At 41.7% G+C, this 13111-nt stretch overlaps 1 protein-coding gene across 3 annotated transcripts in view; it reads right to left on the reverse strand.

The window, feature by feature from the left end:
- Positions 1-11920, reverse strand: part of DCDC2C (doublecortin domain containing 2C) — a 196257-nt gene extending 184337 nt beyond the window's left edge. Inside the window, exons 1-2 of one of the 3 annotated variants that reach the window (XM_036752674.1) lie at positions 11097-11896; positions 6729-6780 (exon numbers count right to left, since the gene is read on the reverse strand). In XM_036752674.1, the coding sequence (XP_036608569.1) occupies positions 6729-6780; positions 11097-11392 (348 nt within the window). In that variant the 5' untranslated portion in view covers positions 11393-11896. Of the gene's footprint in view, positions 1-6728; positions 6781-11096 lie in introns of all 3 variants that reach the window. The other 2 variants (XM_036752673.1, XM_036752672.1) reach the window with 2 other exon arrangements.
- Positions 11921-13111: the final 1191 nt, after the last annotated feature.

Here is a 13111-nt window from a genome sequence, read left to right on the forward strand (position 1 = left end):
GACAAACACATCGCAATGCTGTGTCATATTATGTACACGCTACATAATTGAACATGTCATATCATATGACGAGTACACCATGTAATACATTGTGTAACATGTGTCATGTGATGAACATGCTACACTGTGGCAGGCATGTCATAGCATTGATAGGGCATGCAACATCATTATATAATCATGGCATGTAATACACTGTCATATGATGAACACACCATGCCATGTGATGTACACACTATATCATGTGCCCAGCTACCACTTCATTTGGTGATCATGCTGTGTACATGTAATGTCATGCGACAGACATGCTGCAAGAAGTGACAAACATTCCACTCTTGTGGTTGATGCACTGTCATATGATAGGCACTGCACCATGTGGCAAACATGGCACCTCATATGATGACATGATTTTGTGTAACGAGTATACCACATCATGTGATAAACATGCCACATCATGTGACAGACACACTTCACACACTTTTGATCTTATGTTCACACACACACACACATCTTTTTAAAAAATTTATGGAATAAAACAAGCTTTCCATAATATAGTAAAATAAAAAAGGTGATTGCACATGAAACTACAATTCTATTATGTACAATTTGCTATTCATTTTAAATATCTAATAAAGTCATCATGTAAATTTCTTTTTTTCTTCCCCCTCTCCCCTGCCCTAGAGATGGCTACCATTAGACAAAAATAGGTGTGTGTATATGTGTGTGTACATATATAGATATACACACACATATACATAATATATACACACATTCATTCTATACATACTTCTATTGATCAGTTCTTTCTCTGGATACAGAGAGCATCTTTCTTCATATGTCCTTTATAGTTAATTTGAGTATTTATAATAGTCAACTGACTTATTCACTCAAAATCGTTCTTAAAACAATATTGTTGTTACTACATACAATGTTCTCTTGGTTCTGATCATTTTACACACACTTCTGATCACACATATCCTACCTTTTTATCCTACCACCACCCACACTTCTAATCTCAGACACACACACACACACACACACACACACACACACACACACACACATCCCTGATCCCACAGTCATTCACACACATTTCTGATCCATCAGTCATATACACACTTCGGATCTCACGCTTTTGATCCCACAATCATGTGACAGACATCACATCATATGCCACATGTCAGATCATGTGGCAAACATGCTATGCACTGATATGACCATACTACATAACACATCATGTGACAAACACATTGTGTCATTGTTAAATTGTCAGTCATTTGATGAATATGCTATGTCTTGTAATAAACATGCTACACAGCATAGTGCATCATATTATGGGCTGCCATATCATGAAATGAGCATGTCCTGTCATATGATGAGCACATTGCATAACATGCTATATAACATATTGTCATTTGGTATCATTGTATAGTATGTGATATACAACATATGATGGGCATGCTATGTCATGTTATAATCCTGCTACATTGTATGTTATGTCATGTTTTAACACTCTGTGCCATGTGGTGACATGTTATATCATATGACAGACTGCTACTTGACATGTTAGGTCATACGATAACATGCAGGATCGTGTGACAGACATATCACACAGTTCTGATCTTACATTCACAGACGTCTGATCCCATAATCATAAACAGAATAATGATCTCATAATCTCTCTCATGCACACACACACACACATTTCCTATCGCACAATCACACACACACACATACTTCTGATCCCACAAACATGCTTCTGATCACACAATCATGTGATGGACATGTCACATCATGTGATAAGCACAATACAGCATGTAAGAGAGATACTATGTCATGTGACAGACACCATGTTGTGTGGCTGCCTTGCTGCATCATGTGATGGACATACTATGTCCTGTAATGACACTGTGTAACATGCTGTGTCATGTGATAAGCATGCTATGTCACACTTTTTATGTGTTAAGTTTTGTTGATGTGGTTTTTTACATTTCGAACATTTCTAGAGTACTCCTACTCTATATGAGCTTTCTGGTCACAAAGTAGCAGAAATCTACTTTCTCTCCCTCCTATTCCTTCCCACTATTGTGTTAGTTCATACAAGCGTGCCCATGCTCCTATCGTTAAGGGCTATTAAAGGGTCCCATGAATTCATCTTTTTGATTTGCCGTATTTTCCAGAGACACTGGACCCAGAGCATGCAGGAGGACCTTCCACCCCACACAGAGCTGACATAATTTGTTGCTTGCGCCCCAACCTGGATTCTCTGTGTATCCTTAGAGGAAGCAAGACAGGTGCCAGGCTGGGAAAAATGGCTTGTGCTGCTGGGGTCCTTTGCAGATAAGTGGACCTTCCCATCTCCATAGCCTATCAGTTCCCAAGGGAAAAGAATATGGCTTTTGCCAACACCTTGCTCCTCCCCTTCAGGTTGGGTTCTGTCCTTTTCCCACCTTACTGTACCTTTCCCCTCTCATGTCACACCCCTTGCTTTCTTTGTCTTGCTGTTATAAACATGCAAATTTCTGTGTGAGCTGTGAATTCTTTGGGTTCCACATATATGTTCATTTCTCTTGTAATAAGCCTGTTTTCACATGTTTCATGATGTTGTAATTGCCTGTTGATATGCCCACAGCAATTTGTGTGCGAAAGGTGCCACCAAAGCAAAAGCAAGGGATTAATCTTCTAGGGAGGATTTGTGAAAAGACATGTACAAAAACTGCACAGGATTAGGAGTAAATGCACCACCATGGAGAGCCACCATGCCAAAAAAGAACAGCAAGTGGTTAAAATAAGAGTCTCTTCAACATTTCACGGGTACAAATATCGTCTACTCAAAGTCGAAGGCAGTTACCAGGCTTTGTGTTTCTTGGGATGACCAGCAGGTGGGGAGCACTCTACACTCAGCCGCGTGGAGGCGGACTCCTAGAAAATGAACTCTGACTCATCTGTTAGAAGAGCTGTCTCACTCGGGGGGCTCGTGGAAAACAATTTTAATTTACCAATTCCTGTGCGTGTTATCAAGGGGACTAGCCAGGATCTCTAGGCCTAAACAAATCCTTACAGATGATAAAGATGATAAGCTGGAGCCTATTGAACTGTAGGAAGCCTCTGGAGTTCAAATGAGACTTTTCTCATTAAAACAAATGTGAAAAGCCAGCAATAAGCCAAGGCCCCAAGGGTGTTTACCTAAAGTCTTCCTCTACCCACCCATCCTAGTCCTCAATTAAATGAAATGTGATTGCAAATGTATTACACTACAATATTTTACAAATCATGTCTATGGGCTTCATTAAGTGTATAAAATGGTTTTCTAATTAATTGTAAGTGAAGTTCTATACTCAGTCGAGGTCTCTGGGGCTTTGTCTTCAATTTTTCCACTAATACATTTTTACCCAAACAGAAAGTCAATGAAACTGAATGACTCACATTCCTACCATGTTTCCTGAAGTACATGGAAACTCTTCCTTCAACAAACCCCTTGAATGTTAATTGTTTCATTTTAGCAAAAGGTGGATGGACCACGGTGTTTAGATCATCTAACTTTCTTCCATTTAAATTCAAATTGGAAAACATTCACTGGTTACTAAAATGCAAATGTCTGGAAGGCAGGGACTTACACTTTAGTCTCTAGTGATCCCTATAGCACCTAGGACAGAGCCTCAAATATGGCAGGTGCTTAGTAAATGATTTAACAACTGATATGTGGCAGCTTGGTGGCCCAGTGGATAGAGGACTGGGCCTATTGTCTGGAAGACCCAAGTTCAAATCCAGCCTCAGACATTTTCTAGCTGTGTGATCTTGGGCAAGTCACCTAGTCAAGTTCAAATCCAGCCTCAGACATTTTCTAGCTGTGTGATCTTGGGCAAGTCACCTAGTCTCAGTTTCTTTAACTGTAAAATGGAGATGATAATAGCACCTACCTCCCAGAGGTATTATGAGGACCAAATGAGCTAATATTTCTAAAACACTTAGCCCAGTGCCTGGCACATAATAATTATCATGAAATCACAGTGAAATTGAAAGACATGTGCATGTAATCAGACCACCTCTGACCCTAACTGCTGGACAAAGTCATTTTATCTCTCTCAGACTCAATTTCCCAAACTATAAAATGGGGACAATAATACACTATTTACCTCATGAGGTTTTTGCAAGGATAACAGTTTAGAAATATGAAGCCTGCATAATGCCTATTATTGGAATCCAGACCAAGAGACCAAATCATCAATGAGTTTTTTCAGGTATTTGTAGTCACTAAACATATAGGGTTTAAGGTAGTCTTCTGTTTTCTGTTTCTTTCCCTGAAACTACCCTGCAATGTTTGCATTGAAGGTCTGGTGTATAATCCTCCCTCTGGCATTTACTACTTATATGACCTTGGACTAGTCATTTAACTTCCTTAGGCTTTGGTTTTCTGTAAAATGAGGAGGCTGGATGAAATGACTTCTGAAGTCACTTAGATCTATGATCCTATGGTTAAGAATCATTAAATTCCTTTTAACATTAAAATCAAGCACACAGATTCAGGGTCTTCAACACATCTTAGCGCAGTGTCTGGCACATAGTAGGACTTTATGAACTTCCCTTCCCTTCCCCACGTCCCACCCAGAGGATTCCTCTACACTAGTCTGAACAGCTTGTAACAAGCTTACATTCCCATCTAAAACCTCCAGGAGAGGCCCCATTCCCCTAGAAATGTGCATCCATCCATAGAAATGTGCTTCTCCTACGAAACTCTAAAATTGTATAAAGTCAAAAGGCTGTAATTTTAAAGGAGCATGAAGGTGTTGCTCTTAGATCATCACAAAGAGATACATCTTTTAAGTGCCCGCCTGTCACTAACACTGAGAAATGTATTAGGAGTGAGGGGGAGGAAGTGAATTATTGTGTCAGATCCTTAGAATCACAGAATCTCACAATTATAAAGGACATCAGATATCAACTAGTTCAACCTAGACCTCCATGGGAATCTCCTCTATGACATCTTTGGCAACTGATTATCCCGACTCTGGCTTCTAAGGTCTCTTCCAGCTCTGACAGTCAATGTTCTAAGGTTCTTCCACTTCTGACATTCTATATTCTGTTCTTTCATCCCTAATATCCCTTTCAAACGGACAAGTTCCAATAAATGCATATGTTAAGTAATCAAGGAGTGACTTTGAAAAGTGCTGTGTAGCAGGAATTGAATTAGAACATATCCCATGGAGCATTTATGGAGCTGATCTGAGCCCCCCACCCCCCACCCCCAGCCATTTTCAGCAGCACGTGCTCAGTGCTGAGCACTTCATGCTTTGGAGTGATGCAGCAATCCCTTGGTCCCCATGACCTCTGCAGAGAAAACGGAATGTGTTAAAAGAGGGTTGGTCACTGAATCAGAAAGAGCCAGCCACCTATCAAAAGCCTTTAAGAAATAACTTCCTCTCTTGCTATATTCTTCCTTTCCCTAGAACTTGAGGAAGGAAGCTCCAACTCCTACTCCTCCTTCTTCTCTGTCTCTCTGTGTGCATCTCTGTCTGTCTCTCTCTCTCTGTCTCTCTCTCTCTCTCTCTCTGTCTCTCTCTCTCTCTCTCTCTGTCCTCTCTCTCTCTCTCTCTCTCTCTCTCTCTCTCTCTCTCTCTCTCTCTCTCTCTCTCTCTCTCTCTCTCTCTCTCTCTCTCTGTCTCTCTCTCTTTCTCTCCCCCCCCCCTCTCTCTCATATACCAAGTCTGAGTCAGTATCTCAAGGTCCTGGCTGAACCTTCTATTTTCTGTTTCTTTCCCTGAATATAGGTAACTTAATAGAGACATTTCCAGAGAAAGACATTTGCAGCTAAGGAGGTCACAAGTTTGAGAGGTAAGAAGCTCCTGGCTCTCTCCGTCAGTGCCAGCTACACTGTAGGAAGTGCTCTCCATAACTACCACAACACTTCTCAAAGGAAAAGATAGGAAGATGATACCAGTAGGAAGATGAACCCAAGCCCTGGCACACCAAATGGGATGCACTTTGAGTAAGGGATTTGTTTGAATGCTGCAGAGCTAAGGTAAAGGTAAAAGCTCTGTGAACAGTCTCACTAAATGTTCCATGTTTTAAGTGTCAGCATTTCAGGAGAATATAAGAGTCATGAGCTACTGAAGCATATTCTAAGTCTTTATCAATGTGGACTTATAAGTCTTTTGTGTTTTAAACATTTCTTTTGTATTGAGGAAATAAATAACTAATCTTCATTACATATTGAACAATATATCATATATTGTGGAGAACTTAATTTAACCATGATCCAAAGTTGAGCTCTAAGTGATTTTTTCCTGGAGGTGACCTCAGGCAAGTTTCCCCTGTAAAAAGCATTAGATGACCTCAAGGATCCTTTTAAATCTAAATCTTTAGGTTACTAGGATTCAGAATTAGTCACCTTATTCACCAGTCTAACTTAATTTTTCCTGACATCCATCCTTCTGTATCTTAAACATCAAATTTTAAAAATTAAGTTTTTATAAATACTGATCTACAGTGCCTCGCAGAGGGAGTTTTAGTAACTATGGTAAGGCAGGGGTTTTTATTAATTCCCATTATCACTGTTACTTTGAAAAATATGACAAAATTACACAGCTAATTCTGATCTTGAACTTCAAACTTCTGTAAACATTCCCCGTGAAACACGGTCAGTGCTTCTAAAATACCAAGGCACTTGATGCTATGTTTAAACTTCTATGATAGTCTAATTCCACACTTACTAGTTAGCAGTATACACTTACTTCCTTGACCTTTTTCATCTTTGTAGGTTTCCGAGGAGCTATGTGGAAGTAACTGCAAATAGAAATAAGTATAATTAGGAAATAATGTTTTAGTAAATGGACATAAACATGAATTGTAGACTAAGCACCCTTCCTAACATGAAAACAATTGGATTTCTGTTGGTTTGGGGGTGAGGCGGGGTTGAGACTGAGTCTCTTTATCTTGCCTGAGTAGGAAGTACAGCTTTCACTCATAGGCCCAGCCCAAATGGGTACAGAAACTTTAATCTCTGTTCCCAGAGAATTCACCATATTGGTGCTGGCCTTAGTGCAGACATCTCATCAGCTTTACCCCACTTTACCCCCAGAATTCCCCAGCCCAAGCAATCCACCAGCCTCAGCCTCAGCCTCCGCCAGTTGTAGAGACTACAGATGGCTGCTACCATACCTGGCTTGGTGTGACAGTTTTAATAATGAAATAAACAGCATTTTAAATTCCATTAACTCATGTCTCTAAGGTTTAGGCATTGTTTAGCCTATAATTGCAAGTTTTATATAATGTTTTCCTAAGAACAACCCTGTGAAATAAACAGTACGAGCATTCCAATTTTATAGAGGAGGAAAGAGGAATTCCAAAAAGTTAAGAGATTTTCCCCAAGTTAAATAGAAATTAAGGACAGAACTGAAACACAAACCCAAGCCTCCTGATTTTTAACTCACTGGTGTTTTCACTACCAGGTCATTCCACATCCCAGTTGTTTTCAAAACATGCTCCAGGTCTCCTTCTGAGTTTCCTCCTCATCCCCTTCTTCCAACAAAACCCTGGACCCTGCCCCTGGGATTCTGGGCACTGAGAGGTGAGTTTCCACCATATCATGTCCAGAAGCAGGTGTCCACGTCATTTCCCAAACACATTCAAACCAAGCTGTCAGGTGAGTGTGCCACACACACCCCTTTCTAGTTCCCCTTTATGTATAGTCTTTCCTCATTTGCTGGTAAACTCCTAGAGGGCAGGGACTGCCTAAATTCCCTAAATATTTCCATCACTTAGCACTGTACCCGGCACAAAAGAAGGGCTGGATAAGGGCTTTATCACCATGCATTCATATATTCAGTTGTTTGGGGCTTTTTTTAGTGTTTAAATCACTTCAAACTCTGATCTGGGTTTTAAGGGTATAGCTTCCTTGCTTAAAGAAAAAAGCCTAGGATTCTAGGGAAATGAAACTGCTACCAAAAAAAACCAGTCGTAATTATGAGCCTACAAGTTTTTTGGAAGGATGAAAAAGCTTTTTCCCCATTATTTACCAAAGATTTTCAAAGAAGTCCTCTATAATTAATTTAGTCTAGAGGATTTGGACAATGATTGGGTATTGGATAGATTTTTGTAGTTTTTGTCTTTCAATTTAGTCTTTTTAAACAATTATTATGAGATGTAGCCCTGGGGTGGCTAATATTATTACAGAGCTTCACTTCTAAGTCCATTTGCTGGTCTTAACATTATGATGAAATTTTCTGAGAAGTGAGAAGTTATTTAAGGTGCTTAGTGGCTCAGTAATTATAAAATATACATTTCCAACCAATTGTGCCTCACTGATATAAATGAAAATCAAAAGTGTATGCAGGGTCTTCTTCACAAAAATGGAATTTTGAATATTATTTACATAAGAAAAAAGTTAAGGAAACATTGAAAAACAAATTATTATAAATGCTGGAGTTCCTCTTCAAGGTCAGTATTGTTTGCTCATAAAGAATAGAAGCAAACTATGGTATAAAGAGCTCTGGACTCAGGAGACCTGGATTCAAATCCCAGCTCTGCCAAGCGTACAAACATTATAATTCTATGAGCCTATGAAGAGGGGTCAAAGGTCATACATCTCATCCAGAAACAAGATTGTTTCCTTTTCCATGGAATCACAGAATGTCAGACCTAGAAGATGCTTTTGAAATCACTTGATCCAACATACAGATGAGGAAAACTGAGGCACAGAGAGGTCAATTTGACTTGCCTGCTATCCTCAGTTCTCTTAGCTTTCCATTACAACATGTACTTCCATTGAAATCTCGAGTTGCCACTTTGTTCTAAGTTCATGGCATCCATCTTGTTGTATGACTAATAGCATCTTTGTTCCCTTTCACAACTTCTCTTGGCTGAATTTTGCAATCCGTCACCACTTCTGGACAGCTCATCTTCTGTGCCTGGAATGCACTCTTCATCACTACCTCTTCAAATCTAGTTTCCCTCAAGGCTAAATAAGGAACTTTTCTCTATTCCGCTAATGATTTGTGCCCTCTCCCACCTCCTCAGATTATCATGTCTATATCAAGTTATATTTTTATATTATCCCAGTAGAATATAAGCTCCTTGAGGGCAGAAACTGGTTTTCATTTTGCCTTTTTTACCCCCAGCACCTAGCACAGTGTCTTGCACATAGTAGGCACTTAGGATCCTGGATATAGAGCTGGAAGAGTTCTTAGAGGTCATCTAAATTCAACTCCGCTGCTCTTTTTACAGATAAGGAAACTGAGGCCCAGAGAAGTTAAGTAATTTGTCCACATAAAAAGTGGTAGAACCAGGGTTTGAACTTAGGTCCTCTGACTTCAAATCCACCATGTCATGTTGCATCTCACAATAAATACATATTGAATTGGGTTGGATTAAATGGGACAAAGGGATGTTAATATAATTTCACTTACAACTGAATAAATGACTGGGATGGGGGAGAAGGTTTCAGCTTGAAACACTGTTATTAGATCCCATTTTCTCCTTACCTGGAAAACATTTTTGGAAGGATGAGAAAATAAATTCCCTACAGTCTTTTTATATCAAGTATAATGGACCCAAAAAAAGGAGAGCTATAAAAAAATTGTCAGGAAGTAAGGCAGAAACAAAACCAGCTAAAACAGCACAGGATAAAGTGGCAAGTATTGTATTAATATAGTAAAATGTAATTTATTAAATGCCTACTTAAATTCTTGCTGATAGATGACTTATGTTTTACACTTTACATTGAACTGCTTTATAGTTTTCTAAGTACCATATACATACATACACACACACACACACACATTCACCAACCCCATGAAGCAGACAGTAGCGAGAATTACATCCAATTTATAGATGAGGAAAGGGAGGCTCAGAATGGAAAAGTAACTTGCCCAAGATCACCTGAATTATAAGCAGCAGAACCAAGCCTCCAGTTCAGGTCTTATTCAAGTCCAACCCGCTTTCCTTAGGCTATGCTACTCACTGATTAGACTCAATAAAATATTAAAAGTAAATGGGATCTAGAACATTCAGTGTCAAAGGTGTAAGAGAAAATAGGATGCAGAAGGGACCCTAGGGTTCATCTAGTCCAACCTCATATTTTACAGAATTACAGGATTCTTGGTGATCAGAAAAGGTCAGAACCTGTAGAACATTATAGAAGGAAGTGAAATGATTCCTGGCTTTATATAGTCCAATGGAAGAGATAAAGCATGGCACCGTTACACTGCAGTCTATTTGTCAGTATATGGTGAGAGCAGTCAATAGAGAGGAGTCAGGTTAATCAGAAGGTTCTGGGTGAGTTTTGAGCAGTATTTTGAAGGACTGAGGTGAGGAAAACACTTTGTGAAACACTATAGGAATGAGAACTATTATTATTATGAGAAAGGAGACATAAAGAGAATAGAGAGGAAAAGATTTGGGGGAGCCTGGAGTCAGGAAGACTGATCTTTATGTGTTCAAAACCAGCCTCAGACACTTACTAGAGTCCCTTAACCCTGTTTGCCTCAGTTTTCTTGTCTGTAAAATGGGCTGGAGAAGGAAATGGCAAAATACTCCAGTAGCTTTGCCAAGGAAATCCCAAATGGGGTCAAGACTGAACAACAAAATAAATTGACAATGAAACTATAATCCTCACTACCATTAGGGAACTGAATATGAGTTATCATAGAATATTAAGAGAAAGATCATCGAATCTAGCATTGGAAAACCTGGGCTCAAAACCCAATCTGACTTCCTAGTCACATGTCCGTTCCCAGCCTCATTTTTCTCATCTGTTAAATGGGCTCAAATCCCAGCCCTGCTTCTTAACTCTCACGTTGTCACTTTCCCTCTCCCCAGCCTCATTTTTCTAATGTGTTCCATGAGAGGGTTGGACCAGATGACCTCTAAAGAGTTTTCTAGCTCTTAATCCTCGCTCAATACTGTGTATTAGACACATAATCCAGGTGCTTAAATATTTTCCCTAAGCAGTTCCCTTACTGAGGAACAAAGCTGAAGCCAGTAATGATGTCGACTCTCCTTCAATCCCCAGAACCGTACCAATCCATTTGATCCAATCACTCTGTCCTCTCTACTTACCCTTCCCCGCTCCCCCCCCCACCCCCCGCCCCCGGCCGACTTACTCCAGTTTCCTGAACCTTTCTCTCCCAGCTGCCACATATTTGCCCCCTTGCTGCAGCTCTTCCAGGTCCTGGACCAGGTGTCCATTACAGGGCGTGTAGAGCCGCCTCACTCCGAAGGGCACTGCTACCTTCTCATTCAACTGAGTCATCAAGGCTTCAAAGCTGGGAACCCGCTTGCGGTTGATCACAAACTTCTTGCCCACGTAGAACTTGTCTCCGTTACGGTACACCAGGATGGTCCTGGCTGGGGTGGTGTCCAACAGGTTGTGAGAGAAGCAGGGTCTTTGGGTGCCCATGGTGGGTGGGGAAGGGGAGGCCAACTATCCAATCAACTAAGAGACATGTACCTCGGAAAGGGCCACTTCTCCTGCCCTTCAGCCCCCAGCCCTCCAAAGTTCCAACCCCTGTGGGGGCTGAAGAGCTGGGAGGGGTAAGGTTCTGAGCGAGGGGCAGCAGTGGAGGCAGCTCTCCCAGAGAAGCGTTTTGGAGAGGTTGGTTTGGGCCTTGACTTTTCCTTGCCTTCCCTTCCCTTCTCTCTCTGGGTGGACTGGGGGTCAGGGAGGAGAAGACTAAGCTGTCTAGCAGCAAGAGCAGGAGCAGGAGCAGCGCCTGAGACTCTGGTCCCTGGAGCATCACTTCATGCCTGCGGCCGCGGGGGTAGCCCCCAAGGCTGGGGAGGTCTCTCTCTTGCCTGCAAATCCGCCCCCCGGCCGCAGCAGCTGCGCAGGATGCCGCCGCCAGCTGGGATCTCGGGTGGTAACAGGTCTGGCGGTCGGGCGAGGATAGCGGCAGCTCTACCTAGGCTCCCACCTGTCCCCGCCCATGGGGGGCCGGGCATTGACGCGGGCTAGAAGCGATTGTGACCGCTCGCTCGGGTGGGACAGGCTAGGTAGAGAAAGAGAAAGGAGAGGCACCCCGCGAGGGGGTGCACAGAGGTGAAGGAGGGTGGGCGGGATGGAAGGCACAAGTGGTGGGATTTAGCGCACGGAAGGAGCTCTTGTATGTGGTCTGATCCAATTCCTTACCGTCCCACTAGAAGGGCATACTGAGGCTTGGACCTGATCACACTGCCAGATGGTAATGGAGCCCATTCAAACTGGAGGGAGACAGAGAGGTGCCCCGTAAAGAGCACCGAACTTGGAAACCCTGAACCTTCGTCCAAATCTTGACAGCCTAATACCAACATGACCCTGAGCAAATCAGTTCTCTCTAGGCCTGTTTCTTCATATGTAAAAGGAAGTGCAGCTAAGTGGCAGTGGGGTAGAGTGCCTAGCCCGGAGTCAGGAAGACCGGAGTTCAAATTTGACCTCAGACACTTTACTAGTACTAGCTGTGTGATCCTAGGCAAGTCACTTACCCTCGTTTGCCTCAGTTTCCTCATCTGTAAAATGAGCTGGAGAAGGAAATCGCAAACCACTCCAATATCTTTGCAAAAAAAAAAAAACCTCAATGGGGTCAGAAAGAGTCACATACAACTGAAACAACCAAACAACAACCAAAAAGAAAAAGGAGAGGGTTGACTTCTAAGGTCCCTTCCGGTTCTACATCATTCTCTGAGCCAGGGCAGGGATGTGAGCTCAATTTGGAACCAAAGAACCCTTTCGTTGGCAACCTTGGGTACTCTGAGACTTTGGACAAGTCTGTCCTCGCTCTGGAAGAAATTTTCAAAATCAGATGTTTCATCCAATTTCTCTATCCCTCATTTTTCAAAAGAGGGAAGTGAGGCACAAAGAAATTAAACGACTTGCCAAGGTCACATCATTATTAAGTGCCCAGATTTTCTGCCCACTAAGACTAGTGCTTCTATTCTTGTACTGCCCCGGGAAGAACAAAACTGCAAAAGAGAGGAAATCTGGGGCTACTGGGACATCAGTAGAATGACTATCAAGAGCTGGAATGAGTCTGGTTTAAGAGAGAAGAGATCCTGAGTTGCGGTCACAGTGATGACCAAAGACAATGCACTTCATCTGTTTGAAATTTCCCTTTCATTCAGACTTGAGCCAGGATCACCCCTG

This window comes from Trichosurus vulpecula, chromosome 3 (assembly GCF_011100635.1).
Source record: "Trichosurus vulpecula isolate mTriVul1 chromosome 3, mTriVul1.pri, whole genome shotgun sequence".
NCBI classification, from domain to species: Eukaryota; Metazoa; Chordata; class Mammalia; order Diprotodontia; family Phalangeridae; genus Trichosurus; species Trichosurus vulpecula.